Source organism: Coffea eugenioides, chromosome 11 (assembly GCF_003713205.1).
Source record: "Coffea eugenioides isolate CCC68of chromosome 11, Ceug_1.0, whole genome shotgun sequence".
NCBI lineage: Eukaryota > Viridiplantae > Streptophyta > Magnoliopsida > Gentianales > Rubiaceae > Coffea > Coffea eugenioides.
Window position 1 is genome coordinate 4,710,704 of NC_040045.1, and position 22,738 is coordinate 4,733,441.

At 37.6% G+C, this 22,738-nt stretch overlaps 1 protein-coding gene across 1 annotated transcript; it reads right to left on the reverse strand.

The window, feature by feature from the left end:
• Positions 1-4,196: 4,196 nt before the first annotated feature.
• LOC113751484 (histone acetyltransferase HAC1-like) lies at positions 4,197-22,623 on the reverse strand. The gene is made up of 17 exons (XM_027295510.1): positions 22,348-22,623; positions 21,098-21,427; positions 19,711-19,822; positions 19,146-19,446; positions 18,540-19,058; positions 16,449-18,289; positions 11,900-12,196; positions 11,521-11,799; positions 10,579-10,707; positions 9,732-9,932; positions 9,492-9,634; positions 9,073-9,385; positions 8,511-8,650; positions 7,059-7,137; positions 6,558-6,950; positions 4,997-5,214; positions 4,197-4,884 (listed from the first exon to the last, which is right to left on the reverse strand). Exons 2-17 carry the CDS (start codon positions 21,286-21,288, stop codon positions 4,770-4,772), a joined length of 5,271 nt encoding a protein of 1,756 aa, XP_027151311.1. The 5' UTR covers positions 21,289-21,427; positions 22,348-22,623; the 3' UTR covers positions 4,197-4,769.
• Between the last annotated feature and the right edge of the window lie 115 nt (positions 22,624-22,738).

Genomic DNA, 22,738 nt, shown 5'->3' on the forward strand with positions numbered 1-22,738 from the left:
GCTCATGTGGATTTCGTGATCTTCCTTCCAGGGGAAAATACAATGAGCACATTTGGGCAGATTGTCCTAATTATTTGGCTTTTTGTGGTTCTGATAATCAATTCGACCTATACCGCAAGCTTGACGTCAATCCTCACAGTGTAGCTGCTAAGCTCATCCATCAATGGAATTGAATCCCTGATAACCAGCAATGATCCTATAGAGTTCCAGGTAGGATCTTTTGTTGAAAATTATTTACATAAAGAACTCGATATTGCTAAATCTAGGTATGTTCCTCTCAACTCACTAGAAGCATATGTTGATGCTCTTGAAAGAAGAATAGTTGCTACTATGGTTGATCAACTGCCATATGTTGATCTCTTCCTTGCGAGGTACTGCAAGTCAACAATTCACGAGAAGTGGGTGGGGATTTGTGAGTACCTTTTAAATTTGGCTAAATCAAGTACTCAAAATCTAGTGACTTGTGAAAGATGATAACAAGATTATATCAGTGTTTATGCTATCATAATTTACTGGAAAAGAGACAAGCAAATCCACATATATAAGCACAATAAGTTTCTGGTCACTAACTAAAGAACATGATTATTTCAAACAAGGAATTAGCTTTCAACTAGTATTAAGAACTTGGGCTCTTCGTGGATTTGGTAGGATTAAAGCATAAAGCAGATGCAACTCTTTTCTTTTTGCACATGGTGTTGAAGCAAGAAACTTGTCATTTGCATATGGAAAGTGCAATTCAGATAAGGGGTAAGGGATCTCCAAATCTCATTTTTCATTTCAATTGTAGTAAATGTCGGGTTAAGATTTGAAATTGCAAGATTACTCAAACAAACTGCATCATACTTTAAGAAATTCTGGTCTCCCACATGCCAGTATTGCAACTTTGGTTGATCACATTTACTATAATCTTTACATCTTGTTACTCAAGTGCAAATTCATTAGTCCTGTTTCTCTTCTTCTCAACTCGTCAGGCATTTCCCAGAAGCTCTCCCTTAGCCATTGACATGTCAACTGCAATTCTTTCATTGTCGGAGAATGGTGAACTCCAAAAATTTCATGACAAGTGGCTGAATAAAAGTATATGTAGTCCTCAGAGCTCTCAATCAGACCAACTTAACTTGGAGAGTGTTTGAGGTCTTTTCCTCGTATGTGGAGTTGCATTTGTTATCGCTCTGCTTGTATACTTTTGGCTAATGTTCCGCAAGTTCAAGCAAAGTTGCCTTGAAATATCTGAATCCTCTAGTTTTGGTATTTCATATTTTGCATGCTTCCGAAGATTTCTCTCCTTTGTTAATGGGAAGGAAGGGCTCACAAGCAATAGATTGAAAAGTAAGCGGACGCGAAACAGTATTGTGTGCCAAGGGAAAGAAACTTGACCAAAGAAATGAGGTCTAGAAGAACTGAAAGGAGTTGTTTACAAGAGGAGTGCTGAAGTGCCGGCATGTATATTTCCTATAAGCTCACTTTCTTGTAATGAACTTTTATTGCATGTGATGTCATCTATATAAGGAAAACTAGATGTTTGGACATGATAGATTGTGAAATGAAATTGAAATAGTGATAACTGAAACTTTCTTTGCTTCTAATTTGTCAGAGAATAGCATATTGTAGTTTGAGCTCGGTGATTATGCGACATTTGGTCCAATCTTCACCGCTTGAGGCCGTCTGAATTGAAGTGTCATGTCTAGCTTCAATATTACCAACATTCTTGACATTTTAGAATCCATTTGTAGAAATTGTACCTCCTAAATAATATTTAGAGAAAATCGTTCAAAACGTCCTTTACATTTTGCAAAATGAATTTTTTAGTCCCTCACTTTTAAAAGTGTACTTTTACGTCCCTTATAAATTCACATTGGTCAAATTTGGTTCCTACCTAAATTTTCGACTAATTTTTGGTCGGAATCCACTACCTGCCTTGCACGTAATCATTTTTTAAGGGCAAAATTACCAAATCAAAATTTACATAATCCGATCCATAGTCCCTCACATTTTACAAAATGAATTGTTTTATTTCTCATATTTCACAAAATAAATTTTTTCATCCCTCACATTTTACAAAATAATTTTTTATCCCTCATTGATCATGTGTATGAATAATTTTTCTCATACATATATCTATTTAATTTCACCTGAATAATACGAATAGCATGTAATATATCTCTATTTGATTTCGCCTGAACGTACTATTTAGGTGAAATTAAATAGATATATACAGGGATTTAAAAAAATTTGTTAATTTTTCACTTATATTCATTTTCTTTTACTTGAAAATTGAAAAAAAAAACATTTAATCCTAAACATTATCAAGTGTTTATAATGAATTAAATTTGGATAGAAAAAATAAATAAAGAAAAAGTATGACAAAAAGAAGTAGATGATTAACACTTTCAAATTTTAAAACAATCACAAGATATTCAACTGTTGGTCTTAAAGGTGGCAAATAGAAATTTCAAATTTAAATTGCAATTTGTTAGCATGACTAAAGAATTCGATTTAGGACCGATTAATTAGATAATCTTATTGCACAACTCAATAAATGAATTATTATTAAAAGAGAAAAGGCCACAAATCTTGAATAGATTCACATGGTGAAATCAAATAGATATATTGGGTTTAAAACAAAATTGTTATATTTAAATCCATATATATATATTAAATAGCATGTGTACAACTATAATTAGTTTGTTTAGATGAAATCAAATAGAGATATATTATATGCTATCCGTACTGTTCAAGTAAAATCAAATACATATATAAATGGATTTAAAAAAAAAAAACTATTCGTATGCATGGTTAATAAGAGATGAAAAAATTCATTTTACAAAATGTGAGGGATGAAAAAATTTATTTTATGAAATGTGAGGGACGAAACAATTCATTTTGTGAATTGTAAGGGAATATAAATTGGATTATATAAATTTTAATTTGATAATTTTGCGCCTAAAAAATGATCACATGTAAGGTACGTGATGAATTACGACAAAAAAAATTAGTCGAAAATTTAGGTAGGAACCAAATTTGACCATTGTAAATTTGTAAGGAACGTAAAATTACACTTCTAAAAATGGGACGAAAAAAATTATTTTACAAAATATAAGAAACGTTTTGAACGATTTTCCCTAATACTTATCCAAAATACTTATATTTGATTGTTGCATTATGTAAAGAGTGTAAACCATGGCTCACGATCGCGGCTTGGACTGTTTCACATCGATCTCGACATATTAATCGCTGTTTTGACGAGACACAAATTTTAAAATATTTAATATTTTAAAAATTGTGAATAATATAAAAATATACTAAACAAAAATAATAAAAAATTAGGAAAAAAAATCTGTAAAATGTACTTTTTTTTTTTTTGTTGAATTCGAGTTAATTCAAGACGCCTGCTTGCGAGTCGACCATTTCTATCCTTATCGAAAACTTCTCGATCGAATTATCTGCCATTCATGTATTTCAAAATCATTTCACCCCGGTATTGAAACAGAAAGTGCCGTTCCGATGACGACTCGACTGAATCCGAAACTCAGCGGATTCTTTGAACCATGGTATGAACAGATGCCAATCCCACCAGTACCGTTCGCTTGTTCAAATGATTAATAGTCAGATACAAAACCTTTCTTAGTCGAACCATATTAAAAGCAGGGATTTGAATATCAAAAACTAATTTCTGTAGCTTTAACAAGGAAAAACATCTGTTAAAGTAGTTTATATGTAACTCAATCAATCAAGAGGAATTCAGGCAATTTAGAGCAAAATCCAGAGGCAAATTCGCATTCTTCTTTTTGTCTTCACAATCGAAACATCTGAAGAGCAATGCTTACAGCTCACCCACCTACCCGTGACGGTCCTTGGGCCAATAAAACTAATTTCAACATGTACCATAGCCATATTCGGCTGGATAAGCTAAGCTAGTAAACAAAATTTAACTACAAGGAGTAGCCATGAGCCTTTGATGCATCATATCTTACATGGTAGACGGTCTAAACAGCGAACATATTTTATGTTCCTAACGTGGTCACACCTGCGCATGCACGTTCAGTCATTTACTCTGCAGCTCTAAAGAAAAAATAAATTGCCTAACAAGAATTTACTTTACCTCCAATTCCAAAGGGTTGTAAACAGGAGCCACAGGCAACAGCTGTAGGCTTTAGCTTCTTCCAACCTTTACATTAAAGAAACACAAAAAGAAAGAAGAAACAAAGCCCATCTACAGACATTTAAAGATCAAAGTTCACCCAGAAAATAGGGTTAGGGAAGAGATGAAACAAGAGAGTGGAGAAAAAGATACTCGAATCTCCCAACACAATTTTCCTTCGGCGGGTAAACATTCTACAAACATGAGATCAGTAGATTCACTAGAGCTATGGTACACAGGCCAACACAGGATGGCAACCATAAAATACATGAGAACCAAAAATAAAAGAATCACTCGTAGCCCCAAAGCTTGGATATTGAGACAAACTTTCTCCCTGTAAAAAGGCAGCTGAGTGAAGTGCAGCAAGCAGCTCTGACATATGAACTTTACCATGGAGCTACTTCAGAGAGGTACGTATGAAAGAATTATAGCCCAGGAATATACCCAGTCAACCTCCTATCAGTTCTTTTGCCTTGGAGCTTTATCCAGTTAATTTATCAACAAGTGCAGTTTTTAATCGTCGGCACCCGGTTACAGCCCACAGAATAAGCTCTTTAAGATGTGTAATTAATCTACCTTACTCTTAGAAGCATTTCTTCAAAGTATCCATCCATTATGTACAACTTGCTCATCCAGCATTACCAGCAACCTCCGCAGCACGCTGTCTCATCATTTCCATCACAGCAGCTCTGCGTCGGGAATCAGACTGCTGTTGTAGCCTTCTCAAGTGTTCCTTCAAATCTCTGCATCATTACCCAGGCATGTGTAAACATACAGCTAAACCAGAGAGAGATTTTTCTCTTAATGGCAATCAGCATGAAATCCTTAACGATGGGGGAACATTTGAAAACAAACCTGCAACGTGGAACATGGCATTCAGATTCTTTGCACGCTCGGGCATGCAGTTGAAGGAGATACCACATTCTCTTACAGAGAAGACAGCCTCCAGAGGCACGTGTTTTGCACTGTATTCCATGGCGGAAAAGACCCTTAACCTTGCGGCAATTCGGGTATTGACATTGTGGAGAACGGCATTGAGAAGCATGCACCAGAAGGTCAAGCATTTTACGAAGCTGCAAAAACCAGTAGCCCAATCATATTAGACTCACCAAACAGCTTAAGATGATAATATTTTTTGTAATCAAGCAACCACCACCTATATACTACAAGCTCTTCTGGAACCAAGCATCCTTATTGTAGCATAATAAATTAATAAAAAAATTTGGACAAATAATTTACGAAGCACACAGGCAATTGTAGTGATCAATGACTATATTCACCATTTTATTCATTCAGGCAACTCCCAGTAGGGCTGTAAACGAACTGAGTCCTTAATGAACAGTTCAGACTCAATTCATTAAGGACCAGTTTGACTTTGGATGAGTTTGAGCTCAAATTCGAAAAAGCATTAGAATTGATTAAAGTATCAATTCGAATTCAACCTTGCATATATTCAGCTCGTTAAGGTTTGATTAGGCTCGAATACTTTCGTACATTTAATATTTGTTTATTAATATTTCCTATAAGATTATACATTTACTATTTTACTATATAGATATTATATATGTATGATTGATAAAATTAAAAATTTCAAAATTAAATAAAGTTTCGAGCTCTCCAATCAAACTCGAGCCTATCGATATTAAATCGAATCGAACTCAAGCTTGACTTTCAAGCTCGTAGAGAGTTTGAGAATCGAACTTCGATTCGATTCGTTTACACCGTTAAATGCCAGTCCATCTAAACAAAAAGGTAAAAATAATGAAGGTGAGGAGCCAAGGATGCCTTTTGCATGACAGGTCTTCAAGTTGATGCACAACATGGTCTTGAATCACTTGATTGTTTAGTCAATAAAAAATACCTTTTTCAGTGCATCTGTGAAATTGATGCACAGGTTTAGACAACACCTAGTTCCCTAAATAGGAAGAAAAGGAAATAACATGAACAGCAGCCCTCAGGCCTTATAGGTTCCTCATTTATTAACACAGCAGAATATATGGCATGTCACAAAATGCAGGACATGCACAGCAGACAAACAAAGCATGTAAAATATACAGTACAGTCACAGCACAGACAAACAAAGCAAAAGTATTAATACAAACAACAAATGCACAGCAGTGACTCATAACTTTTCTGAAATGGATATTTAACATTGTTGAATCACTTAGCATTGATTAACAAAATTCCTCTTCACTGATTTGTCAAAATCCAAGCTTTATGCTTGCTAGGCTGTCAGGTGTGACATATTTCAATGCCCACCATACACCAGAAGATAAAAAACTCAAGACTCAAAGTAACCAAAAAGAAGTCAATTTTCAAAGAACTATAAACATCCCTCAACCGTGGCTGAAAAAAGAATTAAAAAAATGTAAATATAAAGAACTGAAAATCTTGAATTAGGAAAAGGAACAAATACCTGTAAGACCCGCATTTGTCTTGCTTCTTTGTTTTGTGCATCACGTTCAGCCATGGAGGGATGATTGGTCAACTTATGAGGATGATCAATCCCACCATCTTTTTGGTAACATGAATTGCATATATCATATTCTGGGCAAGTTTCGCAGCGCCAGCCTTGACCAGCTTCAATATCCAGAAAGCATATATTGCATGTCGTCACGAATGCTGGGGCAGTAGGATTGTGAAGATGGTAAAGAACCATCATGGATGAATGTTTAGCACGGCGGAGGGTATCATACTGATAATGATTTCCTTGACAGAGACTCAGAAATGCCTGCCTGGTGTCAAAGAACTCACTCTCAAGGATTTCATCTTTATCTTTGGTATCTACTGGTACATCATTGATTTCAACCTGAAAATTTTATCAATCTCTTCCATGTTAGGACTGCTAAAGGAAAAATGAAATAATAGTATGGCAAAAGGATGCCTTTATTATGTAGCGCCTCATTGAAGAACTTACTCGATAAAGAGCATGCTTGTCTTTCTGGTTGATAGGATGTCTCTCTCTGTCTTCAAGTTTTTGCTCAGCTTCATAACACCTGTATTATCAAAGCTATGTTCAGTATAAACCAGTGCATAGACTAATTAAGACAAAAGATCACAATATACCTGCCATCAATTAGACATTGGTAAAATGACTCGTAACCCAAAAATAGCACTTTTATACAGGCTGATTCAGATTAATCTCCAAAGTAAAAATTTACCATGAAAGTTTAACTATAATCACAAACAGATATGTAGTTTTTCAATTTGATAGGATTTTTTGTCTCTCTCCTTCAACCATACCCCTAACTAATCGCAGAATTTGTTGCCCAGGGGAAAAAAGAAAGCTTTAATTACAACCACGACTCAATTTATGGTCAAGCCATACTGGATGCTTCTCTTAAGTGTACAGGAGTTCCAATCACCTTCCATCTCTGTATCCTCCTTTTCTAGCCGGTCCTTTTGTACTCACCCACAAGGAAAATGCTTAGAAAGTATCAGGATTCTCTACCAAAACAAATGAAAATGTAGGGCAGCTTATGGAACTTGGCTCCGTATGCTGCCTACAGAATTCCAGGCGCATTTGGTATTCCAGTGTTGAACTAGTGCTGAAAGGCCTGGTCAAAGTTGTTGATTATTTGTGCATGAAAATAAAAACTTTGATGATCAAACCAAGGACAAAGCACTTCTCTCAGACTGTTTTCTCCTTTGACTAACCTCCCAAAGAAGACTCTGCTTGGCCCCCAGAAAAGTTTAAAATGCCTCACATAATTCTGTAACTCAACGAAAACACTCGAAACAAGAAACTGGTAATTACAAACATCAAGGATCACACTTTTTTTTATCAAGGAAAGAGACTTGAAATTCAAAAGCAATTTTTTGTAATTAATTTGTTTAGGATTGCCAATCAGAAGCAATAGCAAATCAGTAGGCACAAGATCTTGTAATTAATTTGTTTAGGATTGCCAATCAGAAGTTGGCATCTACAGAAATCGAGCAGGATATGCAGCATCCTATTGCCATCGGGTGGACAAAGGTAAAATATTATTGCAGTAAGGCATACTTACAATTTGAAAAGAAAGAATCCCATAAGTTTCCATGAACAAGTTTTACTTGTGATGCAGCTTTAGAACCATGCATAAAATTCCGAAGTTCAAGCCCCAATGACCTCTATGGAAGGGCAACTCGATTGATGCAGTTCCATTGAGAATTAAGAAAAACAAAAATCTTTGGTTGAACAGGAAAAAAATGTTTTTGTATGAAGTTCGTTTATTCCTCTCTAATGCATTCCTTTCCTCTTGGAACAAATTCTCCTCTCTTATTCAAATTGCTCAACTAATTCTCAACTCTCTTGATTTGTCTTTCTGTTTAATTGAGAGAAAAAATGGCAGCTATTAAGAAACTTCAAAAAGGAAAGTGAAATAGATACCTGTCACAGAGCTGAAAATTTTTGCACTGATTGCAAACCCATTGGTTTCCAGATACCATTAGAATGCAGCAGTGAGTGCAAGCGTGTTGCAAGTGAACCATGATAAAATCCTCCTTCATTGGACATATAGTTTCTCCAAGCTACAATGAAAAGCAAAGCCCCCAAGAACCAAAAAGATCAGCACAAAAATTAAGTTGTAAAACAGTATTCAAGGAGAAAATCAGGGCATTGAACATAATTAGGCATGAAAAGCATTTAGGCTGGTGAGAAGTTCCAAAACAATAAACTAATAATTGCATCTCTCCTACCCATTGTGTTGCCATTAGAGAATCTGTTCAACTGGCAGTCCGGCAATTCAATTAGAAAAGTAAAGGAAAAGAAAATAGCAAAAAGCTTTATGGTGGGAAACCATTGAATCTTTGCATCTAATTCAAACAAAACATAAGACGTTCGAAAAACTTAATTAGTGCTGACAAAAAGAACAAGATTCAGAGCAAGAGATTGGTATTGTTGTGGTAGGAAGATAAACAAAAACCAAAAAGGTTCAGATGCAGTAAATTACTTTATGCATTAGTAGCAGATCCTTTGACGCATTGCCAGAAAGATCAGTCTGACCGGATGCTTTTAGAGCTCTCTTTGTTATGGTCTTTTTTATAGTTCCCTTCTTATGCTGTTTTCTGCCATCCTCCTCTTGTTGCAATTGGTATATCATATCTTCTGCAGCCCCAGGCCAATAATCTCCATCAAAATACGGTAGCCGAGCAGCCGTTACCTTAGCTTTACATTCACCCGTATTTACAAAGAAATGGTCATACAAATTAGTAAGATCTACAACAATATTTTCCTTTGAAGCTTTTCTTAACATTGATAAGTACCTGAAACAAGAAAGCAAAACCATATCAAACATCTATTTTGTGGAGAACTAAAATATTTTAGGTGCTAGATACGAAAGTATTGTAAACCATTAGTCTTTTAGCTCACCATTCCCTAAGTTTATCAGATTTTGGCGTCTTCTGGATTTCTGGATGGCAATATAAGATATAATCTTCACCCTTTAGTGGAGGACAAGCCCATATATAACAACTTGTAAAGCCCCGCTTTTTGCAATATTCCAGGTATCCGATCTGGGGCAAATGTCATTATGTAAAAGTTGTTAGTCTGGTGATTAACCCCAAAAAAAAAAAGGCAGAATAAAACATTGGAGAAAATGAAAAAGTTTACCAAAATTTCATGGTACACATATGTACGGAGAGCTTCTCCAGTCACAGTTTTCACCTCTGGTCTGAAATATTTAACCGAATCCAGATATGAAAGATAAACACGCCGATGATTGGGTTGCTGGCATTCTGATCCGAATTCTTGAACATACATGCCAAATAAGCATACTTCTACCCCTTCAATCTTTTGGAACAAGAGTAATACCTGGAAGCACAGCTTTTAGTGTTGAGTTCCAAAAGTAAGAGGCAATACAAGATGGAAATCTGATGAAAATCTAGGGCTACAAGACAATTAGCATTTGCAAAGAGAATCTGATATTTGGATCACAACAAAAACAAATTTATTTAGCAATCCAGCAAAACATTTATTTCAAGTGCAGGCACACCCTGAAAATTTGAGGAATAACAACTGAGCTACTCCTAGTGATATTGACCTATTCCCAATACCTCTCCAACTTGTTGAGTCTCTGCTCATAAATCATAATTCTTGATTACTGACAACATTATTCTGTGTCTAGACACCCCTTAGCACCAAAAAGAGGCAAGACAAGAAATTGGGATCCACACTGTCAGAAGAGGTGCATGTGCGAATCTCCAACCCAAAAAACAACCAAATTGATCCACACATTTGGGATTTTGAACACACATAAGAGCTCTAAGATCTCTTGATAAAAAAGAAAAAGAAAGAGACATTTCCCTAGGCCAGGCACAACAGATAACTGCGATTTATACCAACAGTTAACTTGTATTGCACAGAAATTTTGAAATTTAGAATCCAAGAATATAACTTTTAAAAATTAAACCTCAAACCACCTTCACAACATAACCTTCACATAACTTGGACCGCATACCTTGGACTTGTATGGAAATTCCAATGGATAGTTTTCCTCTTGGAAAATCTCAAGAAACCGTGGCTTTACATCCAACTTTTTGTCCACAGATGAAACTACTCTTACAACGAGTCCTTCTGCTCCAGGAACCTAGTGAAATAGATGCATAAAGATATTAGTAGTAATATATCAAAGATAAGAAGAAGAAAATATTCAGTTTGTTTAAACAATCGTAGAAGAATTAGTACTACAACAAAATCCTTTTTGTAAATACGATTCCCACATGGAATAAATATGATATAGAAACTTCACTAATAGCACCATGTGGAGGAACAGAAGATAACACTTCGCATTCAGACAGGAAAGATCTGAGAAGAGAAGCAGCAAGCCACTAATGCAAAAACCCCAACTCAGCTGAATAATATCAGCACATTATGTATTCTTTTAAACTAAAAGCTATTTTCAGATGTTGCCAGTAGCTTTTTTCATTTGTTATATTAAGCCTTTCCAGGCAGTGTCACAGAAAGTCAATACAAAATCCATGCTTTTAATATTGCAAACAGCATTTTTATCAACCACTCTTCTTTCAATAGCTCTACGAAAGCTGAAACAGACAAGACAAGGCCCCTCGACAGCTGTCACTAATATCTAAACTTGCAAACAGGTTATAATGAGTATGCTTAATAATCCAGAGCCAGTAAATCCTATTCCTCTAATAGCATATGAACTTGAAACATTGTCAGCTGGTTAATGGCCACTCCCAAAGATTAGATTCAGAAGAAGAGAATACAACATTCAAAAGACAGGTTACTTCTCATCAAGATTCCAAGAAATGAATAGAATTGCATAGATGGGCTATAGGCTATAACAAAACATTTAAGCACTTATAATTAGATTCAAAATAACTCTAAAAACATCCATCAACATTTGAGAAAAAAAATCAAGATGTGTCTAAAGTACCACCTCATCAATATTCTTTCCTTGAACACTTGCTCTCTCTTGTCTTTCGTGTTTCAGTCGCTTTGCTAACCGCATCTCAATGTGATCACTCAAAATGGTTCTTGGTAGATCTTTTGCTCCAAGGACAGCACTTTGTGGTAATGGCTTGCGCTCCCCTCTTTCAACTTCTTCTACATAGCAATTTGGGCAAGTATACTCGGCTTGTCCACCGTCATTTCTTCTACCATTAAACAATGCACAAATTTGGTGTTGCCAAGCTTCACATTTGTCACATTGAACCCACTATAAAAAAAGTGAAATAACATCCAACATCACTGAACCATCTGATGAACAAAAAAAATAGAAAAACGCAAAAATGCAGAAAAAGCTAAATGTTATGTACCCATTCTTCAGTCTCCTCATCATTTTTCTTCTTCTCAAGCCTTGCTTTGGGGATTGCTGTTCCATCGGCTATGATGGTGTCTCCACGAGCCTCGTTGTAGCAAGGAATACAGAAGTAATGCCGAGTATCACCAGTTCCAATTGTGTAGTACATTGCATTTCTTTTAATGCGAGCACCACATGGGGTGCAATATATCGGTGGTGGTTCAAAAGTGAGCTTCTCAACTGCACATAACTGACAAGAATTTTCACTCATTGATTGTTCCATCGCTTGATTTTTTTCTGCTTTTGCTTTACTCTGCACAAGAAAAAGTAAATACAGATAAAAAAGGATGGATTCATAATATCTACAAGTTTCTATTCCCAGAAAAATCCTAGAAAGCACGATGTTCTCGTTCACAACCAAATGGCAACCAAACTTGTATTCCTGTACACTAGTCATACGAATGCTACAAGGTTTGACCTAAATACAAGATTATATGTTAATTTCAATGCATCATAAGTATAAGATAAGTTATGCAGCCCAGCCTTCACACCACATGTACATTTGCAAAAAGGATATGATGTTCCCCAAACAGGTGATAATAACTTCATTTTGGTTTAATTTATCACAGCACAGAACTTGTAGTTATTCGTGACATCCTTTGACTCAATTGAGTAGTCGTAAATTCATAACCTGGTAGAAGCTCAAACAGGCTTATGGAATATCACATTATTCCACTAAAACATGAACTTTGAAAAGAATTGTTCCTCAGTAACAGGAGTCGACAAGGTTCAATCATTTCACATTCTATTCACCCGGTATTTCCCCAATCCCAAGCTTGTTTTTCTTTTCAATTTCCTTTCCAGGTCCCCCCATACATCCATACTAACATTTTCATTGTAGAAAAACATTTCAGAATAAAAGCTTAAAATCACAGAAAACCGACATGAATTTATTCAATTCAGCCAATTGCAGAATGGCACGGATTCCTTTCAATACCAAGTTGACTATTCCCAGCCCAAAGTACCAATGGTTATGACTCACACGTAGCAGAAAACTGATAAGACACTGAAATTTAGAAAGCCTCAGTTGCCATAACAGATATTCAGAACAACAATCTAATTGGTTATAACTCTGATCATGATTGAAAAACCAAGAGAAACAACTGTGTGCAAAAGAATCTATTGATTTCTAGTGATCTGAACACCAAAGCGCACACTAATAATCCCATATTGTGGCATATCCCGAACCTCTCAAAATACAGAAGCAAAGAGATGAAATTAACATTATCTGAATCACGCAATAAAATTTGCCTATGTCAAAGTTTTTATTGCCTATGTCAAAGTCAAATTATATAAATAATACATTTAACTGGTTTCAGGTCTTGAAACTAGAGATGTCCATCTACAGGAAAGCTACTTTAACATCGCCTATTCAATGAATACTTGAGTAAACTCATAATATATTAAACTCACAACATAATGAACTAACATTTGTGACATCATTTTTAGACCATAAAGCAACCACAAACAAGATCAGCATTGAAACAGAACGCAAAGACAAGTACAATAACATTCATGAAAATCCTGAAATTGATAAAATCTGTAGATTTGCTACTGTTTCTATTATAATTTGATGTATTTTAACTTTATTGTAAATGTACTTGCAGTAGACCTATATCCTGTCAGGGCTTAAAAGTGTGTGGGAGAAAATTTCAGCGGTTGACTACAGGTTTGTACAGCTAAGACTTTCAGTCATTTTAGGTCTCCAACATAACATCAGAATGTACAAAATTTCCCTAGGAGACATACCGTTAATTATGAAAAGTAAAAATTGGAGCTGCCAGTTAGAGTAGTCAAATTCACCTCAACTTCCTATCCTCACTCTCAAATGATACATTTTCTTAGCAATTAAGTTGGCCCTATCTTCAAGAATTCATAGCTTTTAAGTCTTGATCCCTAATAAATAGCTCAGGGATATTGAAAGATATCAAGTTGTTTTGTTGAGTTTAAGATGGTGCATCGTGCTGTAATTGAAAAATCTAGAATTTCTACTCCCTTCTTTCTTTCTTCAGCTCCTAAAATTCATTTTTTGTCCTCGGTCTTCTTCCATTCTCTGATTTCAACAGTTCTACCGTTAAGATTTCAGAAATCACAGAGATCCTCTATTGTTCTTGGTGCTAGATCAAAATATATTGACAACCCACCATGAAGTTATTCCAGGGTATGTAACATTAACCACACACAAGCTAATTAGCTCCAGCTCCCACTCCAGAATATCAACCACACACAAGCCACTTAGCTCCAGCTACAATTCCAGAATAAAACTAATTCCACAAGAAGTAAGAACCACCTTTACATATTTAATAGACCAGATTCCTCTAAAAAAAAGTGGTTTCGTGAAATCAGTGCAGTAACTGGCTACAAAAAGTTATTGGATTTCTTTTCTCCCCACCAGAGAACTTGGGTGCACCACATTGGCCCAACAATTTTTTTCTCGCTGCATGCACCAGTTACCTAAACCTTTTCCACACCCAAGACCTAACCATACGACAAGAAGGGTTTGGTGTAACAAAATATGTAATTTCAGATATTCAAAAGTAGCTCCCTATTTAAGGTAATATTATCTGTTAGTGCATATTTCTGAATGTCATCCTGGAATTTAGACTCTACACTGTAGTCATTTAAAAGGTTCAAGTTTGCTTCTGAAAAACAATACAGAGATTAAGTCAAGTCAGAAACAAAATTCTAGCCAGCAACATTTTGATGTAAAAGTTCAAATATATGTGAATCCACCAAAAAGTTCTGCATTTTTCACCAGAACATTCATCTTTGTCTGGTATTATCCAGCAAAACACACTAGAAAAATTGATCATAACTTAGAAGCCATTTGGTTTGAATTCCACAATCACTATCGCTATCATAGGGTGGTCAATGATAATGGGTTTTGATGAAAACCCATAGTGGGTTTGTTTGGATTGGCTTGATTTCAAATAAAAAAATTTACTTCACAAATTTCAACCACCTTTTTATCTTCACATTTATCACATCACAAAAAGTGCTACAGTAATTATCTCAAATAAATCATGCAAATAAACTCTTATCCAAACAAACTCAGTGTGTTTGTTAATGTGGAATGGGTTTTACAATATATTATTTTTCTTTTTCATTATTTCTTTTTTTATTTTTTTCCCTTTGTTGAATACAGCAGAAATGGTAGCATTTTGTTTTCTTATTTTTAAGGAGAATAAGGGGGCTATTGAAGGAGAATAAGATGGGTAATTAAGATGATTCCCTAGTGAGAGATGGTTAATCAAAAAACACATAAAAGAGGCCTATCATTCCCATTGATCTATTCCCATTGGCCCCAAGCAAACATTACGTATGGGTATGATTGAATTTGAAACCCATAGTAGGGGTTGAAACCCATTTACCAAACACCCCCTTGATATATTACCAACTTGTCTACAATATTCGATAATCAATCTCAGCCATCATATCCTCAACAAGCAGATCTAACATGCAGCCCCTCCTTTACCTTAAAATTCAAGCATTACATGGCAACAAGACAGGATTTACCAGATTCAATACCATGTTGAGTAAAAAGCCTCAAAAGACAGGTACACTGAGATGACACGATGATGTTTTTACTGACTTCAATATAACCCTGGATGCGGCTATAATTGAGAAACCATGTTTATCTAAACAAGTGGTAAATCATTTTTTGCACAATGTAATGATGCAAGTTCTCCAAGTGACTTTGGAAAGAGAAACCAACTGTAAGGAAGTACGTTTGCTTAGGATAAGGCCAATACATTTCATATTTCCCTCTTCACAGAGAAAAAGCAGAATGACAGGTACCAAAGTGGAACAAATTACAAGGAAACAAAAATGCATAGCTTCTGGTAACCCACTCAAGTATCTCCTGTTTCACTCGAGAAAGATTCATTGAATAATCGAAAAAGTCTTTCCATTTTACAGTTTTATACTGAGCCAGGCAGCATTTATGAATAGTGAGTCCTGAAAAGGCTAAGAATATTACAAGAATCTGGTAGGTTCTTCAATTATTTCACTTTCAACATTTCAGAAGCCGAAGGAGATAGTGCTGCAGCTCCATTAAATGTTTATACGACAACAAACTATTTAGGTCAAAGTATTGCAAAGGTAAAATTGCAGTTTTAATTAAACAAGTTCTATAGTGAGAAGCATCTCCTATTCTCCTCTTGGAAACAGGTAAGTGTTATAAGTCATATAAGTATGTGGGCAAGTTAACCATGGTTGCAGGGAGGATGTTTTGATGCTCTCAAGACTCTTCAAACAACCTAACTATCTACGATCAAAGACATCAAGTATCAAATCAAAATAAAAGCATAGATGGTGGAGAGAATGCAGTATAGTGCTAATCAATGTTACGTCCATGCCCAATCCTCTTATTCAATTGCTTCCATTCAACTGCAAACTGAGATGCCAAAGAACAGCTTGTATATATGGGAGTTAACTAAACTATGCTGGATAACTGCTAAAATCGCAATCCATAAATGAAATAAAAACATGGTTTGTGGCATTACCTGGCCAACCCACTGCCTGAGACCTATTATATGCTGCCGAACTTGCTCAGGTGTGAACAATTCAGTCAGTGAGACTCCCTTAATTTTTGGCTTCCCAGACTTTGAAGCACCAGCATTATCGGCAGGTAATGAGTTGGATTCCTCTTTAGCTGGATCCACTTCTTTTTCAATCTTAACACTGGCCTGTTTTGGCAAAACAGCAGGGTTATTTGACGTAACGGGATCAGCATCAGTCCTTTGCATACATGAATCATTTGAATTGTCCTTTTTCACAACAATATTCTTTGGACTTCCCTGACCAATGTTCATAGAGACTTCCATCTTAACCTCTGCAACCTCAGATTTCATGGGCATACTCGGATTGACAATTTGTTCAGTTTGCTGTGTGGTATGAAACACTTGAGATTCGCTAACAGTGGGAGCTTGTACTACTGGATTTTGGATTTCATGAACAGATTGGGAGGGCGGCTCAATCTTCATGCGCTTAATAGATGGTTGTAAATCTTCAGGGGTCTCAACTATTGTCTTCAAATTTGACCTAACTGTATTTTCACCAGTCTCATATGGCTTACGGGATCCATTGACTGATCTCACAAAACCAGAACCAAAATGGGGCCGACTAAATGCCTTTAACTGGGCCTGCACAAAATTTTTTACGGGAACGCAAACAGGGCAACTAGCATCCTTGCACCGCTTATGATGACTAATTAGAATCTTTGTTGCACAGCAACGAGGAAACGAGCATTGTAATGATTCACACTTTTCCATATGCCTCAATAACTCTTGAACTGTAAAGCAATGGGGATCTGGACATTTCCCTTCTGGGGCGGGACAACGACGAGCATGTCGCAAAAACAGAAGCCATCTCTGCTGATTCCTGAACTGCCTGTCACGACTAAGATTACCGGATCTGCAGGCAGCTCCACCTACATTTGAAGGCTTATCCAATCTAGAAGCAGCAGAAGATTGACCAACAACAGAACCATCTGAGGATAAATTATTTTGCTGGGCTCCATCTTGCCCTGCAATTCTCTGGTGAAATTCCTCTTGAACATTTTGTTCATGTGGGAAGCACCCTGGGACCTGTGAACGATCCTGAGACTCGGGATACCACTGGCCCTGTGCCACAGCATCTGATTGAACCCCACTAGGGAGGCAGCCAAAATCACTTTGCGAGTCAGTAACAAACTGGTTCTGATGCATTAATTGTTGCATTTGCTCTGAAGTCTGAGATAGCGATGGACAAATGTCTTGTGGGCCAGATGGAAAAGAAATTAATTGTGCACCTCCTCTAGAATGCTCCTCCAAAGAATTCTGCCCAAACTGATTTGGCAATTCAGAGAACTGGTAGTGTTCAGGGACTTGAGAATGTAAAGCCCCTTCACTACGCTCTATCCCTGGTTCAGTCTTAACTGACGCAGGTAACTCTGATGAGAGCTGAGACCGGCCAAAAGCATCATTCTTTGGTAAAAGCTGGTGCTGCTGACTTTGCGGCTTTTGCTGGAGTTGATGCTGAACCAGTTGTGCTTGCTGAAATTGATGAGACTGCTGCTGAAATTGTTGGTGTGGATGGGATCGCCCAAGATTCTCTGTCAGTGAATTTTGGTTTTGAAAATTCTTTTCCATGGAATCAATGGACTGAGGTTTAATGCTTGCCACCTGTTGAGAAGTGTGCGAGTGATGTGACTGATTTGACAACAATGGAGAGCTCGTTTGAGGCATAGACTGCAAGGTAACTGCATTCAAGTTCTGATTGTTCATCATCGAACCAACAGAAGTTACAGGGACGTATAAATTTCCAGATCCTGAAGAATCCCCAGTGCTAACCCCATATCCATCCCCTGCCAAATGGATTAGTTTCAGTGAGAAGTAAGTTGATAGTCAATGCCATCTGATTAGAGCTTGGGAACTCTTTATAGCTTTGCTAAATTTGTGTAGCACATTATAGAAAACACACGCAAAGTATGCACACACACATATATAACTCCCTTCACAAAAATCCATGCAGATGAAATAGTGAAATTTTTATTTAGGTAGAACCCACTCCAGTGCCAGTGCTAACAACACCACACACACAGACACAAAGACTACCTTGCACCAATGTTCGTTGATTTGGATCAAAAGATGGTTGCAAAGGCTTGGGTGAGTTTCCGTACATAGTGCCAGTCATATAGCCCTCTGAAGCCCCAGGACCACTTACTACATGCAGATTGCTTGTCATCATTCCTAATCCTCCGTTTAAGACTCCATTTGATAGTCCATAGGACTTCTGCTGCATGCCAGACCTAATCCCGCCACCCATGTGGCTGCCAAGGCTGTGCAAAATTCGGCTGTTTTGACCACCAACATGCTGCTTTTGCTGCAGCGGTTGGGATATTGCCGTAGAATCAACACTTGAAAATGCACCAACATTACTTGATGACTCCATATTCATGTATGCTTGACTACTACTGGTATTATTAATAAGCTCACTGCCTGGATTATTAAATCCAGGAGTAGGGATCATTTGGCTTGCCATTCTTTGTGCTCCCATAGATGACACCAAATTGCTTCCACCAGAACTGATGGCAAAATTGGAAGGTGGCTGCTGATATCCATTTGAAGATGGTCCTGCAAAAATGAATCTGATTAAACTTTGCGGTTGAAAAGATAAGCTGATAGCATAACCATTTAAAAGAACATAAGCCTTCTCAGTACCATCAGCTGAACTGAATGAACCAGCATGTGCTGCAGTCACGGAGGGCCCATGGGAAGGCAAGAAATTTCCAGAATTTATATTGGAGGAAGCAATATTATTAGAAGTATTTCCATTATCAACAGCTGATGTCGCCATCAGGTTCGAATTCCCACTTTGAGCCATGCCAGGAGTTGGTATCATTGTACCAATAGAAGAGGAAGAATTCACATGTGAGTATTGCTGACTCTGGTTACTCAGAGGCAGGCGTTCAATTAAAACATGCAACCGATTCTCCAAGGTAGCTATGTTCATGTACTCCTCCTAAATTAGAAGACAGCTGCCATGGTTAAAAATACTATAGTATGGCAAAATTTCTGCATAAAAAAATTCTGATTAGACGAACGATGAATGCTAAACCTCCACATTTATAGCACAGACCAACTTAACTTTTATCAGAATGGTAGGATAATTGAAATATGAAGAAGAAATCAGCAGCACTTAAGTATCTCATAGACAACACGTGAGGAAGATGGATATAACTTGCAATAAAACAGCATGTATAAACTCGGAAAAAAAGTAATACACCTTTGTAGCAGCATTTTTGAACAGAGCCTCTTCTAAACGTTTCACTATATCAACGATCCTTCTTTGTGGCATGTCATGAGCAGGCTGCAAACGCTGCATGAGATAGTGAAATCTGGAAGACAAAAAAATAAACTTTTATTCAAAGCCTAGTTTTAGAACACTACAGGGATATAAACAATTTATAAGAAGTCAGAATCACAATCCAGCAAAACCTTGACCAAGAAAATATATGATTTGAAAAGCAGAAAGTAGCTACATGCCTGAAAAATTAATCGAGAATAAACAGCAAAAGACTATAGGCCTATATGCATTTCACTATTTTTCAAATACTAGTTTTTCAAATACAACTCTACAGTAACACACCCCAAAAACACTTAATAAAAATACCAAAAAAATCCATAGGAAAAAGCAACATCACCCGCCCCTCCCTCCTCCTCTACTCCCCTCCCCTCCTTACTTCCCCCAACCAGGCACTACATCCACTTTTCCCCTCCCGCCCCCTCTTCCTCTACCCTTTCCCTCCCTCCCATCTGTTTTCCCCCGCCATCCTCACCTCCCTCCCTCCCTCCTCTGGCCGCTCCCCTACCCCCTCCCCCAACCAGAGCTGGTCACCCTCTTCCTCTACCCTTTCCCTCCCTCCCCTCTGTTTTCCCCCGCCACCTCACCTCCCTCCCTCCTCTGGCCGCTCCCCTACCCCCTCCCCCAACCAGAGCTGGTCCCGACCAGCTCTGGGCGAGGGTAGCCAGGGAAAACAAGGAGGGGAAAGGCCCGCAAGGGAAAACAGGAAAGGGAAACAGTGGAGGAAGAGGGGGCAGGAGGGGGAAAAGGGAGGTGCTTGGGGAGGGTGGGGGAGGCGGGATGGGGAAGGTGAAGTGGTTGGGGAGTCTCGAGGGAGGAGGATAGAGCTAGCGAGGGACGGGGAGGGTAGCAGGGGAAAAGAGAGGAGAAGAGAGGGGGAGGGATGAAAAGAGATGGCCAGAGGGGGGGGAGGGCAGAGGCAAGAGGGAAGGGAGAGGGAAAGGGGCTGAGTACAGTGGTGGGGGGTGGCCGGGAAGAGGGTGGTGGTGTCTGTCCAGGGAAGACGGAGGTGGAGGAGTGGTGTTTGCGACACACCTCAAAAACTCCAAAAATGATACAACATACATCTACAGTAAAAAATTTCTCATACAGAGCTACAGCAAAATTTTTAAAAAACACTATTCCATATTTTTTTTTTTTTTTAAGAATTAAGCAGAATAGCTGCAAACAAATGCTGGATCTCTGGTGATCTATCGATGTCCATCTATTGATATGACGAACCCCAACACCAATGAGAGAGAGAGGGAGAGATGGAAAATAGCAAAACACCAAGTCAAATGACACACAGCCATACAGAAAAAGATCTTACATTCTCTGCTGCATATTTCTGCGTACTCTTATAAACTCGGGCTCCATATTGGGCACATTTGCATGAGCAACAGGATTTTGCATCTGGGCAGTTAAAGGATTTCCATTTTGCTGGGACATTCCAGGCAAAGGACCAGATTGATTTGGTACTTGGCCAGAAATTTGGCCTGACATGTGCGCCTGTAGATTCATCCTTACCTAATAGCAGACTTTTCGGCAACAAATCCTCACAAATCCACCATCCAGGCAATAACTTCATACTAATAGCAATAGTAGCAATAATACATTCATCATTAGCCAATGTACTCCATACTCTGTACAAGCACCTCTCCTGGGGGAAGAAAAAGAGCGTGTAATAAGAAACTCAATTAGTAGACAGTTAAGTCAAGCAATAAATAATACAGTAAAAACAGCGTCCTTGCAAAGAATCAGAAAAGAAGGAAGAGGAACTGCATCCAATGACACCAACTTAAGAGGAACTCTTTCTCCTTGAGACTGAAAATCAATTTGAGATGAGCCCGAATACTAACAAGTGATAAGAAACCAAAAAAAAAAAAAGTCAACTTTGACCTAAGTTATCAAAGGCTTGAATACTCCACACCACAGAGGTGGAATGGCACAATGACCAACTAAGAAAGCATCCTTTCTCGCTCACTCAAAATCTTTACTTTATACTGACATTCACTCTATACACAAAAACCAAAAAAACTACCAACAGAAAACTAACAGGAAAAAAAAAATCAGCTTTGCACATGAACAAGCAATGAGAGCTTGTTCTATTCCATTCGAATACAATTACCAGCAGCAACAGAATCAATACTATCAAAACTAATGACAACAACAGAATAATCTCAATCCCCAGTTAAGCAAGCAGCAGTGTATGTCAGATGATCCTCATTCCACTTTTCAGCAAGCTAAAAAACGAGCACTTCCCATAAATTTAACGTGAAGCAGTATCATTGAACATGAAAAATCACCTTCAGCAGCAAGTAACACTAGAACCAGCAATCAATTCCAAAAAAGAGATGATCTTTCAATCAAATTCAAAAAAGCAGCAAGAACTACAAACTGAACTCCATTTTTAACAACACATTCATTCCTGGACTTAACTCCCTCCCCGGTTGACCATTTAATAGCACAAAACAGCCCCCCCCCCTCCCGTACTGGCATGGTGCGCCACAATTGAAGAACAGAAGAAGCACGGTTAGAAGAATAATTAGGAGAAGGTGACGGAAAGGAGGAAGATTTTACCTAAATAATAGTAAATTAATTTTGACTAATTTGGTCAGATTAGGGTTTGAAACCCCCTATTGAGCTGTGGTGATCGATTGCGGGAACGAATCCACAAATTGGGGCTCAATCGAGGCTGAGGCGACAGAGAATCAAACTTCCCCCAACCTTTGATGGACTCTGGACAACGCCGGGATCTTCGATTTCTTCCCTTTTTGGGTTCGTTCTTTCGTACTTTCGTTCTTCTCCGATGGTGCTCTCTCTCTCTCTGTTTTTAGTGTTTCCTTCTGCTACTATAATATTATTAAATTAAAAAATTAAATGTGTTTGTCTTCTTTTTTTTTTTTTTTGCCCTTTCCTTCTCCGTTTTATTAAGTCGCCACGGGGAGTAAATGTTTACGAGTGTAGGATA

What these genes read in the sequence shown, in the direction of transcription:
- LOC113751484 (XM_027295510.1), bottom strand. Translation starts at nt 21,288, where the DNA reads ATGAATCTACAGGCGCACATGTCAGGCCAAATTTCTGGCCAAGTACCA. An exon ending in TTCATTCAGTTCAGCTGATG is followed by an intron (nt 19,059 to 19,145) that starts GTACTGAGAAGG and finishes TCATTTTTGCAG; the next exon opens with GACCATCTTCAAATGGATAT. An exon ending in AAGGAAAGAATATTGATGAG is followed by an intron (nt 10,708 to 11,520) that starts GTGGTACTTTAG and finishes CTATTTCACTAG; the next exon opens with GTTCCTGGAGCAGAAGGACT.